The following is a 21,078-nucleotide window of genomic DNA, read 5'->3' as shown; positions in this document are numbered from 1 at the left end:
TTCAGATTATAGAAAAGGATTTAGCTTTAGATGAACTCTGCTACATATTTAATCCTTCTGATCCAACCAAGCATGGTGTTGACTATTCCAAGGGTCAGTAGAATCTTAAGCTACAGCTTGCAACATCTTACTGACCCAAACAATCCCCATCTGTCTCCTGCATTGAAAGGTACTTGTTTTGCTGTCTGTATTCTTCCATTGAAATCACATCACATTCAGAATAACTTGATCTTTTTTCTTGGAATATCATCCAGATGTATACCGTAGCTTTGTTTTTTCCTTCCCCCCCTTTTTTTGTTTCAGAGAGAAAAAAGTATTCAACTATGTATTTCTTTTTCCTCAATTTTCTTCTGTTTAATTGAGAGTTCAATTTAAAAAACATTTCCTCCAGACTTTAATTGAGCATGACCCACTTTTTTATTTTATATAAAAATATATTGAGAGAGAGGGATATGGATGATTGGTTTGAATAATCCTATATATTTATTTTCTATCGTAAATCTATTCATCATTTATTTACCACTTTTTTATGGAACCTAAAAGGTGATATTATTGTGTGGTGAACTTGATGAATATAAATTTTTAACCTAAAATTCTTGAACTCAAACTAATAATAGTATATCTATTAAACTTTTATAAATCAATTCAACTATTCTATATTTGTTAAGATCTAAACATGACATAATCAAAATCATACATATGCGATCTAACCTAATGATGATTTTTTTAAATCATGATGTGTTTGTAACCATATTCATATGAAATCTTTACTTACTCTGGTCTCTCATCATGTCCAATGTTAAATCCATCATTTATCATGATCGACTCATGAACTATTAACTCAAAATTTTGAAGGTCAAAACAATAATCATATATCCATTAAATCTTAATATATTAATTCAAATATCTTCCTCTAAAATTAAAATATTAAATATGTTCATTATTCTTTTTTTTTTTGTCAAAACGAACTATCCTTGCCTACTTCACTTCTCATCATCTAAATTTATACTTCAAATATCTTATACCTACAAGTCTAGCATTAGGAATAAAATACATCATAAGTACAAGTTCATCACAAAAAATTAGGTACACAACATGCTTGATAACCTAAATAAATCTTGATCTGATGTAAGATTCCCAGGCTTTGACTAGTTAGGCTTAGGATCCACATGACGACATGCTTTACAATCTAATGTAGTCCTACCTAAGTTTATGCAATTTCTTGGTCTAACTTTGCAACTTGTAGTGGAGATTACATCTCCTCTTTTTAGGCCTCCACTTCACCAGACTTGCTCCAAGTTGCAAGTCTTCTGCATCAGATTCTCCAAGCATGATATTTAAAGAAAGAAGAGACATGAAAGCTACATGTTCTTGATATATGTCTCATCAAGGGCATCAAAATGGTCAGACAGATTGATATATCTGATGAGGTGGGCACCATGTTTGTGCTACACGAAAGCTATAGTCTCAAGAAGGAAATATGCTTTGCACTGAATAGTTGGATAGAGAATGATGTGTGTTGCACAGTAGAGATATCTTGTTTGCGTTCCACAAGAGCCACAATTCTGGTGTGGATATGTGTGGCTTGTACACTTGAGCAAGCTCTTCTTTTGAGATGTAATAGGATTTTAGCATGATAGTAAAATTTTTCATGTATTCATATCTTTATTTAATTTACTTATATATAAAGTTTTTCTTTCAATAGATATGATGTGAAAAAGAGAAAAAAAAATCTTTCTTTTTTTTCATAATGTGCCATAATATGATACATGATTCATTTATATGTGGTTAAATATTTTCTTTCACTTTTTTTTCCAATCATTAGCTTGTGAGATCCACATTCTCACATTAATAAATTTAAACCCCCCCCCCCCCATATATATATATATATATATATATATAACACAACTTAGTGTTATATATAGTGTTATATCTGTGAGAATAGTGTTATTAAATATTCAAGATTTTGATGAAAGAATAATTTTTTAGTAGGCAAAAAATGCTGGTATCTTAGTTCAAGGATAGAGGATGATTATATCATGTATCTCATTTTTTATAAAAGATTATACTGAATTTATCTTATAAAATCTCTCAAATGATCAAATTAATATGTGTTTGTAAGTATCTAAAACTCGTAAGCTTATTTTGTTTCTCTTTGCATACTTGAGAAGACCACTTTATACATTTAGTGAGAGAATATTTTATTGATGTGAGATAGTATTTTGTCATCTTCCATAGTTGACGTGTTCTTATTGGACTCTACATGTGGAGTCACGATTGATCGAAGATAATAGATATACTAATAATATATTAAGTTTAATGCACTAAGATAGTATTAACAAATAAATAGAATATTTTCATTACTCAATTTCTTAGTAATTTTTTTATTAGGTTTAATACGAAAAAGAATGGGGAAGAATAAATCTGGATTCTCTGCAAACAGATGGTGACAAACTGACGGCATAAAAGACACGAAGTCATCATCATCATATTGTGCCGATCATCATCAGCCGATCATTATGCGCGTAGCGTCTCCTTTGGACGAGCGCAGACTCGTGTTTGGGACGACACAATCCCACGCACTCTGCGTGCAGAACGCAAGGAAACTCCCCAGCGGTGGGCCCCTGGGAAAGAGAACGGCCCATACCAATGGCACGGAAGCCGACAAAAGAGATGTAAATGAATCCCAGTCAGTAACGTGAAGTTTAGAAATAGCATATATATATATATATTATAGACGCCCCTACCACGTTCTATATAAGACATATGCCCCTTGAAAATATTAACATATTTTCCAGGTATATATATATATATATATATATATATATATATATATAAAACATATTTTCCAGGTATATATATATATATATATATATATATATATATATATATATATATATATATATATATATATATATATATATATATATATATATATATATATATATATATATATATGGGAGAGAGAGAGAGAGAGAGAGACAGAAAACACCAAAAACAAAACAGAAAGATCCACCTCGAACGCCTCTCTCTTCTTGCTCTCTCTCCCCCCTCTCTCTTGTGTCCCTCCTCTTTGTTTCCTATTCTCTTAAATTCCAATCGATCAGATCAGGCAGCAAGCAGGAGGAGGAGGAGGAGGAGGAGGAAGTCGATTGATTGGAAGAACGTTTCTACATCAATTACCAGTACTGCTACTATAAGTACGAGATCTTGCTAGTGATAGTAAGAGGAGGAGGAAGATGAGGGAGGAGGAAGAGACGAGCTGGTTCGCTCGCTGGGAGGAGCAGCTGCCGTCGCCCGAGGAGCTCATGCCGTTGTGGCAGACCCTCATCACCCCCAACCTCGCCGTCGCCTTCAACATACCCGTCGCCGGCGCCCCCGGCGGCAACGAGAACCCCGGACTCCCCCTCCACCACCCCCGGCCCCCGGCCGCCTTCCCCCACCCCCCGACTCCCTCCGATCTCGAACCCTCCGACCTCAACTCCGACTCCGCTGCCGCTCCCGGGGGCGACGAGCCGGCGCGGACCCTCAAGCGGCCCCGCCTCGTCTGGACGCCGCAGCTTCACAAGCGGTTCGTCGACGCCGTCGCACACCTCGGGATCAAGAACGCCGTCCCCAAGACCATAATGCAGCTGATGAGCGTCGACGGCCTCACCCGCGAGAACGTTGCCAGCCACCTCCAGAAGTACCGCCTCTACCTCAAGCGCATGCAGGGCCTTGCAACCTCCGGCGGTGGCGCCGGCAGTGGGCCGATCTCCGCCGCCGACGCCGCCACCGACCAGCTCTTTGCGAGCGCCCCGGTGCCCCACCATTTCCTCAGCCGCGGGCCCGTCGCGGGCCCCGAGCCCTTCCCCCCGTACGTGCCGATGCCCGCCCTGCAACACCACCAGCAGATCGCGGCCGCCATGCAGCAGCAGCAGTACTACCATCAGAGGCATCTTGGGCATTTTGGATCGCCAACCGGGGGCAGAGGTTTTGACCAAGGGTTCCTAAATCGGGCGGTGCCCCAGTCGGGGATGCATCAGATGCTAGCACCGGCACCGGGGATGGGGTTGATGCAATTGTCGTCCCCACGAGCAGCGTCGTTCGTTGATGATTCGGAGCCTGCCGGAAGGGAAGGCAGTGGTGAGAGGAAGGTGCTAACGCTTTTCCCGACCGGTGAGGACTGATACGGCTCTTCTCTCATTCCCATATCTGCTCTAATTATTATCATGTGTAGTGAATCTCTATCGGAAAACTATTATCCTCTATATCCATTGCCGCCATCGTCGTGTTGTCCTCATGTGTCCTTGCTAGGTCTGAGTAGTTATATTTGAAGCAGAGGAAGCTAGGAAAACAATTAATGTGGTCATTATTACATTTGAATTAGAGGCAATTAAGTCACCAGAGTTCTAAATTTGAGCTCTCGTAGTTTTTATTTTCATTCAATCTCACTTTAGCAACCAATGATGTTTGCTTCTGCAACTTTGGATTTTGCTTACTCTGGATGCCTTGGTTTAAGTTGGATTTAGGTCTTGGGGGTATTACTGATGGATGACAGCTTTATGTTCTGAACAATTAACGGGAGCTGGGGAAGGAATGAATTAGGAGATGAATAATTCTAGGTTTTTCTTGTTGCTTTTGTGTGCTTTTGTTCATAATCCTCTGCTTCTGCTAATGGGGCCTTATTGCTAAGAGATTTCTTATTCTTATTTTCCCTCTCTAGTACGAGTCCGTAGGTGAATTTTCATTGATGTAGTTGTATGTCAAGAAGAGCAACTTTGATGGTGGGGTAGTCATTGCTGTATATCACCTGACTTCAAAATTCTATTGTATGTATCTGTGCTATATGCTGAGAATCTTTCTTGACACTCTGATTATCATCTAAATATTCGGAATATATTGCTGTAGTATGAAAATCCAACTGCATGTGGAATATTCATGAATTTGCCAGCCAATTCCATATACTTTCATTGAGTCGTCTCTCTGAATTTTAATGAAATGGTTTTATGTTTCAGTTAAACATCAATATTCTCTTTTCATTTATGTTGGAGGGATATATGTATGGTGCATTTTCTGCATTTATTTCCTGGAGATTTTGCTGATTGTTTGTTCTGATAGTGTTTTCGGTATGTATAACTGGAAGGACGACACTAGAGTTATTGATTCTGAGGAGAAAAGATTATTGTAAATTTTTCAGATAGATCAATTGACAGTTCTAAGTTCTAACTCCTGGACATTGGTAAAGCCTATTGTACATGTATGGAGTCAAAACAACGTCACTAAATTTAGGATGGTTTTCTTGTCAGTCATGAGACTTCTGCCAAAACTCTTGTATCATTAGTGTAATGCTAACAACATGAGGACCAGACCATCCTTAAGGGCAAGGACTGGGAAGAAATGGCTGGGAGCACATCTGGACAAGACAAATGGCAACAAATAGCTAACTAGGATTAGATATCTGAATAAAAGCCAAGTTATTGGTGAAGAATAGTGAGAAAAGGGTAGCAACTGAGCTTGTTATTTTTTGTTGTTATGTAATGATTTGCTTTTCAGAAAATATAAACATGATCACTCTTTAATGAAGCAAGATCTATTGTTTTGTAATGATCGTGGAAGGTTAAAGGTTGTGGTTATCGATTTTAACCATCAAATGAAGCAAATGCTTCAGAGTATCAAGTGACATCAGATAAGTTTGGCAACAATAGTCTGTAACAGGACATGAGGATGATAAAATTGCCGCTTGTAAACATGTTCATGTTTTTGCTTGTAAAGTGGTGCATCATGCAGTTTTGCTGAAAAATTTTGAGTGTTGAGATGATAAATATAAGGACAAAGAGAGGTGGACATGTAGAGCAGATGGATTAGAAAGCCAGAAACTTCTGGCACTCCTGAGGATTCAAAGATTCTAGGCATCCTGATGTGTATTGTAGGTGAATCAAATTGCTTGGGGGACATGAAGAAGAGGAGGAAGAGTCAACGAGGGTTGATATATATAGTAAATGATGTGTCAAGCTCTCAAGAATTGTTCTTTGGTGGTTCTTATTTCAGGTCCTCTATTGTGGTTTTCAAAATCACATTATCATGGTAGCCATGGCCAAGCCTTTCTTGATCAATGTGGTTTATTGGTGTCTAAAACTAAAAGTTTCCTGCCAAAAGTAGATTTCTCTAGTTCTTTTTGTTTTGAGTTAATTTGTGATTTCACCTAATTTAGTGTTAAACATTTTATGTCAGAATTGAGATTTCAAATAGAGTCTAGAAATCATATTGTGAGACACTAGAAAGAAGGCATAAAAAATAGGACTAATTACATATTACTTTCTATACTTGGATCTTATTAGCATCGTGATCTCTGTACTTAAAAAATTTACATTGAAATTTCTATAGTTGTAAAAACAAAACAAATAACCTCATTTGTCATAATGTCATCAGTTGTATTGACGGAAAACATAACATGTTACATTATATGCTGGATCGACACGAAAGTGATAGGCAAAAAGATCAATTCAATATCCCTTCCGTTTTCAGCACGTGAGATGTTGAAATTATCTTTTTGCTAGTAAATTCGTTAAAAACGAAAGGGATGTTGAAATTACCTTTTTTCTCCATCGCTTTCACACCGACCCAACATATGGTGTCACATATTATGTTTTCCGTTAATGTAACTGGTAACGTCAGGATAAATGGAGTCATTGATATGAGCACCATCTACCTTCCATTCCATGTCTCCAACAACTTACTTTAAATATGAACTAGTAGATCTTTATTGAACCCAAACAAAAGTAGGATGGGATCTTGATCCAAAAAAATATCTACAAATTTCCTTTCTTGTCTTCAAAAGATTGGGATAAAGCACATGATGCACAACACCAGGTGTGGTTGTGCATTTCAACCATATTTTCTAAGTGACAAATGAATCCAGGATTTTGTGTGCTGAATGCTTCACATATTGAAGTGGTTTAAAGTTCATTGGAGATTAAAAATTAGCAAAGAACCTGCTCATTCTTTCTCCAACATCTTACATCAGAGCCCATGTTTATGGATTGAAGTTCCAAACTGAACATGGTCACCGAATAGGGACCTAACAATGTTTGTACAGGCACATGGTATCCATGGCCTTGGTTTGTGGATGCCTGATGACATGTCAAACATGCCTTTTCATTTTTCAGGTGTCCGTCTGGTTTTGCTGGGAAGGTATTGCTCAAATTATGATTCGTCTTGCATGGTTCCACTGAAATTTTAGGACTTCTAAGTTTGTCATCTGAATTGAATTGTGTCAAGTACATGTGTTCTTGAGAAGTTACAGCATTTACCTGACCATGGCTAGTCTTAGGACTTCCTAGAGGGCTTCAGAGGATTGAATGACAGAGCGTCTCACCGAACGAGTTTCTCATCTTTATATAGTTGTCTGAAGTCAGATCTGTAAATTATGGTTGATATCTTTTTCGCCCATAATATGTTGCAATCTAGATTGTTATGGCTGCAATCACAGTTAAATGGATCCCATGAACTTTATTCGCTGACTAATTCTGTATTTGGCACATACTAGAGAAAGTAAGCACGGAATCTTTTATATTCCTAGTCTTTTTAACATGCTTTTGTATAAGGTGGAATCTTGTAGCCATTAGTAAAATGACATGGTCATTGAAGATAGAACCGTCTCAATAGGGAAATTGGCACAAAATTGTTTCCTCTTGATGTCCAAGAAATCCTTTGGTTGGGTAATTACTGGTTTATGCAACTAATCCTCGGAAGTTGTTTGCAGTCTTCCTGAATGTGATCATATAAGAACCAGTTTTTGATTTATTAACGAGATGTTCATTGGTTAAGTAATTTCTGATAACTGTGTTTTTGTGTCGCCATGGTCTACAAGACATTTCCCTTATGATAAGGTGATGACTAACGAGGGTTATTTCATATAGGCGAGTGCTTTTCATGCCTAGCTTCTGTTATTCTGAGCAAAAGTTCAGTGTCTTCTATGCACTTTCAGTTTGATCATTACCTGTGAGACTTTTTTCGGTGGGTCATTATGTAAATGCTTAAGCAGATGCAGTGTTTGGAGTTCAAATAAGCTGTGGCATGTTTTCCCCAAGTGTATGGTGCTTGTACAAGTCGTTGATTGTGAGCTTTGCATGAAAATATGCCGCAGCTCTGAGGTATACTGCTAGCCAGAATCCATTTCAGAGCTTACTTCAATTGTCTTTATAGCTTGATACATTGTAAGTCACATCATTCAGGCACCTAATGCTCTTCATTACTTATTCCAAGCTTGGGATTTGTTGATTGTAGTTTTCTTTTGAAGGTATGATTAGATTTACCCAGTAGCTTTATTTATGATATCAAACTATAACTGAGAATTCAGAACATTATTAGGCTATATTAGAATTGAGAACATTTCTGATATGAAGGTTTGGAGTTTCTAATAAATGAAATGCCACTCTTGAGTCTATTTCACTGGATAGTGGTAGATCTTGAGGCTCTGAAGGAGATGATAATTAATTGTTTGTAGATATTATCTAGGTAAAATATTAGTATAAGAAATATTTATTAGCAGAATATTTAATTGGGATAGCAATTTTTAGTTAATTTCTAATTTAAGTAGTTGCTTGGCTTACTGTGGATTAATAAGATGTGGAATACAAAATTCACTTAACCCATCCTCCTTGCCATATTGTATTTCTGCACTTAAATTTTGTCCCGGTTAAACATTTTAGTACACTTGCAACATAGTTGGGCTGAATCACCTTTGAAGGGTTTCATGGGTGATATGGTATCTCAAGACGAGAAACAGAGAGAGGTGACTCCATGTGGATAATTTCAAAGGTGATTCGATCATTTCGAATGAATCTTCGTGTCAAACTTTTCTCAATATCTCTATAAGTCAAAATATTTTTCTTTTTAATTTTATATCATCTAAATATGAGTCTCCAAATTTTTTTTTTTTAATTTTGTATTATCTAAATGCGAGACAATTTCAAGGGTGACTTAAGAGTTTCATGGGTGATATGATATCTCAAGAGGATTATATAACATAGAGAAACGTAGAAGTGACTCTATGTGGACAATTTCAAGGATGATTCGGTCATTCGGAATAAATATTCGTATCAAACTTCCCTTAATATTTTTCTCGAATCGTGAGCCAAATTTTTTTCTTTTTAATTTTATATCATCTAAATATGAGTCTCCAAACTATTTTGTTAATGTAAGTTTTAGCTATGAGTTGAATTAAATGTTCAAATAAAATAATGGATCAACCAATTAGCCTTATAACTTATCTTGAGGATTCCAATATTCTTATTCATCTTAAATTTTCAAAAATATGAATTAGCTTAGCCAATATTATAAAAATTAAGTTAACTAATACCATCAACTTTATGTCACAAAATATAAAAATCTAAAGCCCTCATCTCATAATATTCTCATCGCCATAAATATTTAGCTTATAATATTATTAAAGGATGTTTTAAATAAAATTTAAATATCTTCACTTTAAACCTAATTTTCATAGTGATAAATAGGTTAATTACTAATTTTGTAGGTATATGTGCGCGCCTGTATATGAATCCCTTTCATCCAAGAAGTGGGATAAGGTTCCATCAACACGACCACATCTTGTTTCCATGGCTGTCGCCAAGATTCCGTCCCTCCCTCTGTTCTTTCCCATCCAAAACCCTAACCTTAAGCCCTACCGCAGGCTTCTCCCTCTCGATCTCTCGTCCCGTTCTCCGAGAAGCCTAGAGGTGCAATGCGCGAAGCGGGCAGGGAAGCAGCGATACCCCTCGGAGAAAAAGAAGCTACAGAGGATCACCCGAACCCTCCGCGAATCCGACGTCAAGAACCGGGAGGACGGCTTCTGGAGGCTCTCTATGCTCGGCGTACCCGCGCACAAGGACCCCGGGAAGGACTTCACCGGCGTCTCCCTCCCGCTTCTTGAGGCCATTGCCAAAGTCCTCAAGTTCCCGGTAATTCATTGCCCATCGGTCTCTATCCTTGTGAGATTCGTAAGCTTGATTCTTCCTACGACGGAGAAATGATGGTGTGTAGGGTTGAGGGGCTTTGATTAAGAAACCGGCTTGTTGATTTTGCTTGCAAGTTATGTGGTGCGGTTTAGGAGACGCTTAACTGAACGACTTAATCTAAGTGTAGATTGTTTTCTTTTCTTTTCTTTTGCTCAAGTAGAAGATGTACCAAAAGTGAAAGGGGTAACCAACTTTTAGCTGTTTGAGTCCAATGGATTAGGAAGATACTCCATCTTAATTACTAAGCTAGTTATTTCAGTATCAAGTTATTTGTGTCTTTCTCTTTGATTCTCTTATCCCTTGTCGTTCTCTCTTTTCTTCTTTGTTTACCTTTGTTATGTTGCTTCTTTCTATTTTATTTCTCCTTTGTTCTGTTGTTTTAATTTGTCTTATGGGATGCCCCAAAGTGTTTAGTTTTGGCTTCAAATGGCAATATATCATCAAGCTTAGTATAAAAGCAAGGAGATTCATTCAAGAAACAAAAACTAAAGCAAGAATTGGCAAGCTTAGTTGTCCTCTCTTTAATTGGCGATATGGTCAACTTGAAAAAAGATTAGAAACCCAGGATGTGAAAGAGCTGAGGATGATATTTAGAAAAGTCCAATAACAAAATGTTTGAAGTAGAAGTTGTAGGCCAAGAAAAAAGTGATGTAGGAACTTCCTACTTATTAATATTTAATGTGAAAATATATTGCTTTTCCTCGGCAAACCTATTATGTCTATCTTGCTATCCTAATTGTTTGCCCAATATGTCTCTCACTTCTCCTTCCTTTTGTTTCTTTCTTGCCATCCAAGTTCATCCACTGTTGTTCTTTACATTGTTTTATCAATATCCAGCTCAAAGTGGTCACTCCGTTAATATACTTGTCTGTTTCTCTCATTTTCTTCCTTAAGAATCATTTATATTTGTGTCTCTTAGTACTAGTTTCTTCTATTTTCTTCATATGTGGTTTAAAATTTCTTAGTCTTGTTTACTTAATTGAGTTGTTGAAATGGTGAACTGACATCTCTGGTTGCAGGTTGCTGCAATGTTACCTCAAGAAGCCTTTTCTGTTGTCAGGAAATCCTTTGATGCAAGAAAGGTTAGTTTCAAAAGTAAAAATGTGTTTCATGACATTTTTGGGTGTTAAAATCCTTCTTTTAAACCCTTCTTTAATCTGTGTTGCATGTTATGTATGAGAGCTATCAATGACATGGGGAATGTTTCAAGTATAGGCTTGTTTAATGGTATATGCAATCTATCTTAGCATTCTTCACAATGGGAGTAATTAGAAAATCCTATCACGGAAGCAAATGTTATTCAAGCTTTTGTCTACCTAGTTTGTATGCGAGCAATCTCAATGTTTGTTTGCAGAGTTGTATATTGTACATATATGTACATGCTTTACGACCATTTTTGTTCCTATATGGCGACAATGCAGAAATTATAATCCTTATTTTAATGGATTTTTAGCATTCATTAATGACTGTACAGAAGAACTTTTAGTTGCATAGTCCCTTGATATATATTTTTGAAGAAAATTGAATTTTCTCCTTGCCAGTATTCTGACATTGGAAGGCCCTTAGCATAAGTCTTATGGTTTGTTGAGACTGGATAAGTATTTGTATTGCCTAAGCTTCTGTGCATAATAGTCATCTTGGCAACTGTCATTTCTTGCTAGCCGAAATGCTTTCTTTAACTTATCATCGTGGAACTTTAACATGTGAATATAATTCCAGTTTCCTCATGAGATCTGATCTAGTACTTTGGCAGTTTTCCAAATTTCATTATCCTTATCTGATAGTTGGATGAACAAATTCTTAAGTATTCCTGATTTATTTAGATTTTCTCCAATACATATCTAACCTATTGTGGATGTTCCATTAATTATTTATAAAGGGAGCTTTCAGAATCTGAGACAGGGAATCTGAAACAAGTTCTTGATCTATCATTAGGCTGACGAATGCAAGTAAGCACATTTTCTTAGCATGTTTTTCAAGTAACACACCTAGGTAAAATGTGGATCTAACATCACAGTTCACATATATTGTTTTTAGTTATGTAGTCTTAGATACTCAAAGTTAGATTAGTGATCGAAGGGGTGAACTATTTAACATGACCGCATTTCGAATGGATGACTTTTTTAAATGCTATGAAAAAATCAATAATAAGAACTTTTCTTCCAAGTGGATTTTTGTTGTCAATATTGAAACATGTATTCAGTTTAAGTATATGACCAAGGAATGCAACTCTTGGCATCCTGTGAGATCCGACTAAATTCATTAGATATCTAGTAAGACATATGATACTTATCTTCTTTTATGTTGTGTGTTGTTCTGTGCTAACTGTCTATCTTAAGGAGACACCTGTTTTCTTAATGTTTCTTTCTGCTACTGAATTCAAACTAAAATTACTAGCAGTTTAGTAGAACATCAGGTACTTTATCTTCTTTTATGTTATTTGGTGCTAATTGTTTTCTTGAGTAGGTCACTGTTCTCAAATGTTTCTGCAGGTGCTGAAGGAAGCTGAGTTTGTGTACACAGTGGACATGGACATTAAGAAACTTTTGAATCTGGAGCCTCGTACATGGGACTTTGTTGCTAGATTAGAACCTAAACTTGGGGTTGTAGAATATATGTCAACAGCAAAACAGCCTAGTGATTTGGTCAGCATTTTGCATGATTCAAGACAAGTCCAGGATGAAGTTGTCCAAGAAGATATGTTTGAAACTCAGAACAAAAGCTTGAACAAGGTTCTGCCTAAGAGACCAAAAATTGCAGTTATTGGCAGTGGACCATCGGGCTTATTTGCTTCTCTTGTTCTTGGGGAGCTTGGTGCTGAAGTGACTTTGATAGAAAGGGGTCAACCAGTTGAGAAAAGAGGGCGTGATATTGGCGCTTTGGTTGTGAGGAGGGTTCTACAATCAGAAAGTAACTTTTGTTTTGGAGAGGTATTCCCTAGTTAATTGCTTCTTGTCTGCTTATCTTGGACATTGAAGACCTTACACTTACTGGTAAAACTGTGATGTGTTCGTGCCACTTGATGGCTACATGGGACTTGGCTATCTCTGGCGGTGAGCTTCGATGTCTCTCAGCACTGATGAAACTTGTTGCACAGAGTAGTAGTTGCATGGAATGGAGGACCAGAGGTTTGTCATCATGTTATAAAAGATGGTAGCTTTAATCATCTGATAAGACCTGCTTCTTTGAATTGTCACCCCTGAGGACTGTCAAGATAATAGGTTCACGTAGTCAGACCACAATGTAGACTAGGTAATAGGTGCCATAGAATATCATGAAACATCATTAAAATATAAATTTACTCAATGAGACAGGACCAGGATAATGGATGATTAAGCAACTTAACATAAAGTTGAGTAGACAATCACTTGTTAACTAAGGTTTTGTCAGTAGAGAGAGCTGGGGGCATCTTAACTAGTTCACAAGCCAACTTTTATGAGATATTAGATGTGATGATATACAACGTATTGAATGATGCATCATGCAAAAAACTAGATAGGAAATTGTCCGACATGTAAGTGCACATTCAATTTTATTCTTTCTCTTTAATGCAGGTTAGTTGATCAGTGATGTATCTTGCACTGCTTGTCGTAGCTCACACTTTAATTTATTTATTGAGTTTCATATTGAAGTTTAGCTTTTCAATCAATTGTTGAAGAAAAATGATGACTAATGTTGCAATCTGTCCCTATTCATGATTTTATTTAAACAGATATGTCAAGCACAACTGCTAGGTTTTCTAATATGAATATAGGAACTTGTCTTATTTAAGTCTAATATGAATCACTCAAGAGTTGGTTTTAAAAGGTTGGATTTTCTTTTATATGGGCACTTCTGTATTCTATATTTTTATTAAAATTTTGGAGGCTGGCTAAGTTAGTGAAAGGTGTATCATGATGAACATGTTTTGTACAAGTTAAAGTTGAAGAAATTAGCTGGACAGGGAGTAGACTCAGATACCATTGAATTTTGTACAAAAATGAAGGTTATGTTCTTTCTCCATAAATTATTGCATCAGCCTACGGTCAAGGCATGGATGTGCTTGAATTTCAGGAATGGTCTAATTTTGGAATCTCTAAAGTAGAAAATTATAACAAAAGTGTGTTTAAGGGGTCCATAAACTCTAGGCTGATCAATTTAAGATGAAAAGTCCAATTTGGGGTTGAAACTACTGGAAATCAGGTCTAGATAACTGTTGGAATACCCTGGAGACAAAACAGACTTAAATGGGAGCATCAAGGATGTTTCATTGGGACTTAATGCATACTTACTAGATTTAATCAATTCACAACAGTAATTATGATGGAAATTTATGGCTGGAGAAGCAAAGCAGAGAACCATAGGTAAAGGAAGAAAGTGGTACCAAGACTGAGTCTGGTCAAATCATACACATGTCAGCATCTTAAGTCACCAAAGAATATCTTCACAAATTGTTTGAAGCTTATTAATGTATGTTGCAAAATGATTAAACTTGATAACTGATTAGATGTTATATGCTTGAAACCAAGGTAGGCAATACCGAATGATATCGCCCGGTACGGGCAGCATGTACTGGTCCGATAGCATACCGGTACGCGGATCGCCCGCTATCGGGCGGAACGAAAAAAAAAAATATTTATATTTATATTTATATATAAATATTTTAGAAAAAGGTGACGTTGTTGAGGTGACGCGACGTCGCCTTTTTCGGATTATATATATATATATATATATATATATATATATATATATATATATATATATATATATATAACTGTGTGGGGAAGAAAAAGGCGACGTTACCGAGGCGATGCGACATCGCCTTTTAAAAAAATAAAATAAATAAATAAATAAATAAATATATATATATATATATATATGTGTGTGTGTGTGTGTGTGTGTGTATAATATATACCGAGCGGTATACCGAACGGTATACCGCTCGGTATACAGTTTCGTACCGTACCGAGAGAACGTTGAAACTCCGGCATGGTACGAAATTGCAGACCTTGCTTGAAACACTGACATTTCTTATACCATGGGATATGCATGCCAAAAGAATTAGGAATCATGAATGATTTTCAACTTTTTCTCTTTTCAAATACTAAATAACATTATCAATTAAACTAATGTGATGTAATTTAGTTTTATCTTTTATAAAAAATTGGATAGCATATTTGAGTTTTTAAGGTTCTTTTTTTTTCCTACTGAGAGGCGCTAAGATTTCCTTGATATTTTTCTTGATCTGCTCAATTTTTTCAAGACACTAACTGTTGTGTGTTCTTAAGTTAAATTTGCATAGATGGTGAACAATTCTTGAACTTTTTTCTTCATATTTCCTTGGTGGACGCATGCTTATTCTTACAGCATCTAAACCTACTGGTAAAGCTAGTTCAAGATTTTGGTCAAACAAATGACAAAGTACTTAGCCACAGCAGGGTGGTGCAGGTACATGGAGTGATGGGAAGCTTGTTACAAGAATCGGAAAGAATAGCAATGGTGTCCAAGCTGTGAGAATCGGAATCTTGTTCTGGTCCTTTTTTTCATTTGTTTATGTTTTTAAGAAAGACAATTTCCATACTTTTCTTTTCATGTAAGTCTCTATCCTTCAGCTATATAGACTAGCACTTTTGTCGTTATAAAAGAATATCTTTCTTTCTTTCTTTTAAATGTGTTTCTTAGGTGTGAACAGCCACCACTTGTCACTCCTAGTTATTACGATATATATGTTTATGTACCAGGATATCTGGATTCTGATATATTCATCAACTGACTTCTTACTATATTTTAAGCTCATTAATTGCTGGAAATGAGCAAGTCATTCTTACTGTCAGATCCCAGCCTGATATATCTATTCACCCAATAACTTGGAAAACCTAGAACTACATAGCTGACAAATGCTTAAGACCAATTTATTAGGGTGTCACATTTACAAGCTCAGCTCCTGCCTTGGATAGTCATCATTGTACTGTTAGTTTATCAACCATACAACTTAAGCCTTTGGCTTACATTTCTTTATTTTTTCAGGTAATGAAGACTTTAGTTCAGTTTGGAGCCCCTGCAAATATCTTGGTCGATGGGAAGCCTCATTTGGGAACTGATAGATTAGTTCCATTGTTACGCAACTTTCGCCAGCATCTCAAAGGGTTGGGTGTATGTGACATCACTTGCGGCTTGATTACCCAGTTGTCTATAATTCTCAGTTTGACGAGGCCTGGTATCTTTCAGTGACATTATTTTTGTAAGCAGGTTGATATAAAGTTCAGCACTAGATTGAATGATCTTATCGTGGAAAACAGGCAAGTGGTGGGAGTCCAAGTTTCTGATGCATCACATAGTCCTGATTTTCACAATCAAGAATTATTGTGTGATGGAGTTGTTCTGGCAGTGGGTCACTCAGCACGCGATGTATACCAGATGCTGCTTCAGCATGATGTAGAGTTGGTCCCCAAAGATTTTGCTGTAAGTTTGTTATATTATTTTTAATTCTGTTTTTTAGACTGATCTGCTTATCTGCCAATCAAAATTGCAATATACTTATTTGAAGAATGTCACAGAATGTTAGCTTTTGTTGTATGCATGGATATATGTTGATTAATTTACAAATTTTTCCATGAAGTGTATTTCCTCATGTTATTTGTACCAATTGAATCACTAGTTAATTCATTTTTCTCATCTTGTTGACTTGGTAAATTTTTTTGGTTCACCTTATAAAACTTGTTGTATATGTCTAGTTCTTGCAGTTTGCTTGCAGTTTGGGGAATTTGTAGAATTAATCATTCTTGAGTAGGTAATCTGTTTATTTCCAAAATCTCCACCCTGTTACCTATCTCTTCCACATCTGGATTATCTATCATTGATGCCTGCTAGTTCAACTGGAATATTTCTTCATTTTCTTGGTTTTGTAGCCTAGAAGCAACTTCCCTTGCTTTTCATTGACAAAAAAACTGTTTGCTTTGGCTTGTACTTGTTAGATATAATTTTAGTTTTATATCACATTTGTACAGTGTTACTTTTCCACATTGAATGACATATACAAGATCAATGGTGCTTCAAACTGCAAACACCTTATTGATGGATGTGATTCCATCAAACAATGAAATGCCTATGCAATAATGACATTCAGGTTGCGTTTTCACTAAAAAATTATTTCCATCAGTGGAGTTTGTTCTTTTATGAGGGTATTTTTTTGTTTGATGGTATATTGTAGTTGTATTTGACTCATTCTTGGACTGTATCTATGACTGTCTATTTTCTTTTCTCATCATGCGTTATTTACTACTCCCAATAACTTGTTTTATGTTATTATAAATCACTTCTTGTCAGGTTGGCTTGCGAATTGAGCATCCACAAGAACTTATTAATAGAATTCAGGTAATATTGGTTTGTTTTGTAGTAAGTTTCTTTTCTTTCACATATATAATGAAGCTTCACTCTCCTTTCATCCACATAAGAAAGTCTGAACTTTTCTTTGTTGGCCTTGTTTGAAGTTCACACTTGAATTTTTGCTCTTTGTGAAATGGAAGTTATAGGAGATGACATAAACTGAAAGGATGAAACTAGAGTTTTATTGTACAACCCTACCACATGAACTATTGTAGGCAAGTTTCTTCATATGGACTTGCAGAGAGCGACATGATTCAAAGCAAGGATTGAAATATCGTATTGTACCAGAGTTTCAAGATTCGCTCGGTACGGTATGGTACTGGATATATATATATATATATATATATATATATATATATATATATATCAAAGTAAAAAAAAATTCTGCGACGTCGCCGAGTGGGGAGAAGAGAGACGATTTGCAGATTTATATATGTGTATATATATGTATATATATATGTGTATATATATGTATATATATAAAATACCGCCCGGTAGTGGGTGGTTCGTATATCGGTTTGCTGACGGTCTGGTACATACCGTCCGGTATGGGCGGTATTATTCGAAATTGAAGACCTTGATTCAAAGCTTATGGTGATAGTTTCTAGTTGTGGGTAAATATGAATATAAAGTTTCATGTTGAGAGTCTGCTGAAATATTTTTAAATAAAACATAAAATTGATACCCCCTATCTTCTTGTTCTCCTGTAATTCCAGTCGTTACCAATAATTTTCCTTGAGCTTATTGCAACAACAATTTCGCTTCTATTAGCCAGCAAAAAGTATTTTAGTTAGTCCTTGTATTTGATCAAATCTGATTCTCGTTTCCAGCTAAGTATTTACTGAATTAGATGCTTATATCTCACTGATCGTATTGTTGGGACATAATATTCTGAAGAGATTTGTACCTAGTGGCTGGAACTTGTTGAGAATTGATGTGATGGAATTTGAGTAACTGCTCTGTATTCACAATGTTCTTGTTGAACTACATCATGTGCTTCTTGGTGTTCCTTATATAGATAGAGCAGACCTGCAAGTTTTTATCAGTTCTGTAACCATCTGCAAAAATTTTACATTATTTTAGTATTTTGTGACAATGCTATTCTGGGAATTCTGAGTGACTCATAGTTACAAGTTTTAGTACTCTGCATTGGCTACCGAAGTTTGTAATGGGCGTGGAAGAGTACCTGTTGCAGACTACAAGGTAGTGAAGTATGTCAATGGAGATCATGATGGGACTACTGGAATAGGGGATTCATTTCGTAGCTGTTATTCATTCTGCATGTGTCCCGGTGGACAGGTAAATCATGTTTTGTTAAAGTGCCTAGCAATTAAACCATATAACTTATGTTAAAATGCATCCTGACAGGTTGTTCTAACTAGCACAAATCCATTAGAGCTGTGTATCAATGGCATGTCGTTCTCTAAACGTGCATCAAGATGGGCAAATTCGGCACTAGTTGTCACGGTTTCTTCAAATGATTTTGATAGCTTCAGAGCCCATGGGCCTCTTGCTGGTCTTGAGTTTCAGGTAGTTGTCACAATATATTCATTGCACTGGATTTAGACCCCCTTTCTTTAGCAAGTATATAGATTTCTTTTGCAAGAAGATTCATAGTCGTGTTAGTTATACGACAAGATTCATAACTAAAAGATAGCATATTTGTTTTAGTCATAGATCGAGTCACCTGTCTTTGAATAGATTGACTCGTTTAATTCATGCAATTTCAGTTACAGTTTCTTTTAGAAGTACTAAGCATAGTCATCTCTAAATTTTGACAATTGAAATCCCTTGATAGTTATACGAAAATTGTTGGACAATATTTAAGGTCAAATATATCGGACAGAGTTTAGCCATGGTTATGGTTGTATATTGTGCTTTCTGGGCATGGTCATCCCATGTACCTTTTATTTTTGTCAAAATATTTTCCATGTTTGGTCCGAATGTTTTGGGTTTTGGTTATATGGTGTGGACTCTTCCACAATGAAAATTGAAATAATTCTGCATCCAGGATCTGTCAAATAGCTGGAGGCAAGCTGATTGATCAAACCCTGATGAATGGGGTGAATGCCTTTGTGCAAAACTTGATCAACCTTTTGTCCAAGTAAAAAATGGTGGTGATTTCTTTTAGAGTAACTAGAGAATGATGTGGTTGTTTTGTCATGATTATAACCTTTGGTAGCAGTAGCACAAGTTTTTATTGTAGATTTATGCTTGTAGTTGTAGGTTTCTTTTATCTGTTCTGATTTTGGAGGAACTAATTAATTTTCACAAATATTCTGTAATTTTTATATCAGAGGGAGTTCGAAAGAAGGGCTGCTGTAATGGGGGGAGGGAACTTTGTTGTCCCTGCACAAATTGTCCCTGATTTTCTTGACAATAAACTGTCAGGTAATGACAAAGTTTTACATGCCATTGCTTGCCAACAGAGTGCACCTAATGTTGCTTTGTCTCAGAAACACCTCTACCACCATCAAGCTACCGCCTGGGTGTTCATGCGTCAAAACTTCATGAGCTCTTCCCGTCTCGCATAACAGAAGCTTTACAGCAGTCGATAGTGATGTTTGACAAAGAGGTTTGTTTTTCAATATGTTGAGGAGGTGCTTTTCATGCTCTTATATATATATATATATATATATATATTCACACTTCTGACTATGCACCTTGTGATGACTGTCAGCTGCCAGGCTTTATTTCCAAAGATGCTCTTCTTCATGGTGTAGAGGTAAAGTGGTTGTCAATATAATTTTAGATCTCATGAATTCTTTATTGATTTTTTTCTTTGTTAATTAAGCAGCAACATCAGCAATAACAAACCATAATGCCTCAGCCAATAGTATCTTTTTATCTATATTTCAGCATCTCATCTATATCGCCAACCCCACATTTTAAAGTATTTAATATGATTGGCTGGTTCCATGCGTGTGAAAAAACTTGTTCCTCGCATTACTTTCTCCTTTTTCGTTTTCCTGTAACACACCAATATGCATCGCTAATTGTTTGAGCGGTTTTGTTGGTTTGGTTGCAGACGAGGACGAGCTCGCCGGTTCAGGTATCGCGTCATGCAGACACCTACGAGAGCACGTCACTTGGAAGGTTGTACCCGATTGGTGAAGGCGCAGGGTATGCCGGGGGGATAGTCAGCGCTGCTGTTGATGGTATGTACTGTGGGTTTGCAGTGGCCAAAACCCTTGGCTTGTATCGGGGCGACATAGAATCGGTGCTGGGTAGAGCTCACCACAACACAGGGTTTGTCAAGTACTGAGTTTTTTTTTTTGTGTTGTGTGTGAAGCGGAATGTAAAAATACGATCTGCACTCGTAGGTCGGAGAGTCTCACCTTTAGGTGACCGAGTTCTGGACGCTTTGCCACTGGGCTTACCGGATATCATTGATGAGTTTATTCTGATTGGCATAAAGTTGGTTGAGCCCAGCCACCTTATTCTCACTTTGGCTGATCACGATCTTTACTTTACGATGCCTCCCAAACGAAAAAAAAAAAAGAAGGGAAAACGCACGAAATCAGAGTGGCCTGATGAGACTCCCGTGCAGGCGAGCAGAATCCATTGGCGGTAACGGGGGACCCTGCAGTTGTGGGAAATCTCGGCCCACCTCTATCGTGTATCCTAACCAACCAACCAGAATAGGGGAGACAGGGTCGAGCAAGAAGCAATCAATCATTCGTACTCTCAAACTAGTACCCAAAGAACATATCTT

At 36.7% G+C, this 21,078-nt stretch overlaps 2 protein-coding genes across 4 annotated transcripts; both read left to right on the top strand.

Annotated features, from left to right (window-relative positions):
• Positions 1-2,988: 2,988 nt before the first annotated feature.
• LOC135596802 (transcription factor MYBC1-like) lies at positions 2,989-11,035 on the top strand. Of its 3 annotated transcripts, XM_065088965.1 has the most exons (3): positions 2,989-4,158; positions 8,027-8,135; positions 11,018-11,035. In XM_065088965.1, exons 1-2 carry the CDS (start codon positions 3,240-3,242, stop codon positions 8,113-8,115), a joined length of 1,008 nt encoding a protein of 335 aa, XP_064945037.1. In that variant the 5' UTR covers positions 2,989-3,239; the 3' UTR covers positions 8,116-8,135; positions 11,018-11,035. The 3 variants fall into 3 exon arrangements, with proteins under 3 accessions (XP_064945037.1, XP_064945040.1, XP_064945043.1); XM_065088968.1 differs by lacking the exon at positions 11,018-11,035 and having other exon boundaries at positions 7,902-8,041; XM_065088971.1 differs by lacking the exons at positions 8,027-8,135; positions 11,018-11,035 and having other exon boundaries at positions 2,989-4,423.
• On the top strand, positions 9,507-20,809 carry LOC135596798 (uncharacterized). The gene is made up of 13 exons (XM_065088958.1): positions 9,507-9,941; positions 11,018-11,080; positions 12,491-12,928; positions 15,416-15,487; positions 16,005-16,130; positions 16,227-16,439; positions 17,304-17,351; positions 18,504-18,662; positions 18,732-18,893; positions 19,661-19,754; positions 19,820-19,938; positions 20,044-20,088; positions 20,392-20,809. Exons 1-13 carry the CDS (start codon positions 9,522-9,524, stop codon positions 20,626-20,628), a joined length of 2,196 nt encoding a protein of 731 aa, XP_064945030.1. The 5' UTR covers positions 9,507-9,521; the 3' UTR covers positions 20,629-20,809.
• The last annotated feature ends 269 nt before the right edge of the window (positions 20,810-21,078 follow it).

This window comes from Musa acuminata, chromosome BXJ1-2 (assembly GCF_036884655.1).
Source record: "Musa acuminata AAA Group cultivar baxijiao chromosome BXJ1-2, Cavendish_Baxijiao_AAA, whole genome shotgun sequence".
Taxonomy (NCBI): Eukaryota; Viridiplantae; Streptophyta; class Magnoliopsida; order Zingiberales; family Musaceae; genus Musa; species Musa acuminata.
This window is presented reverse-complemented; position numbering and strand designations above follow the sequence as displayed.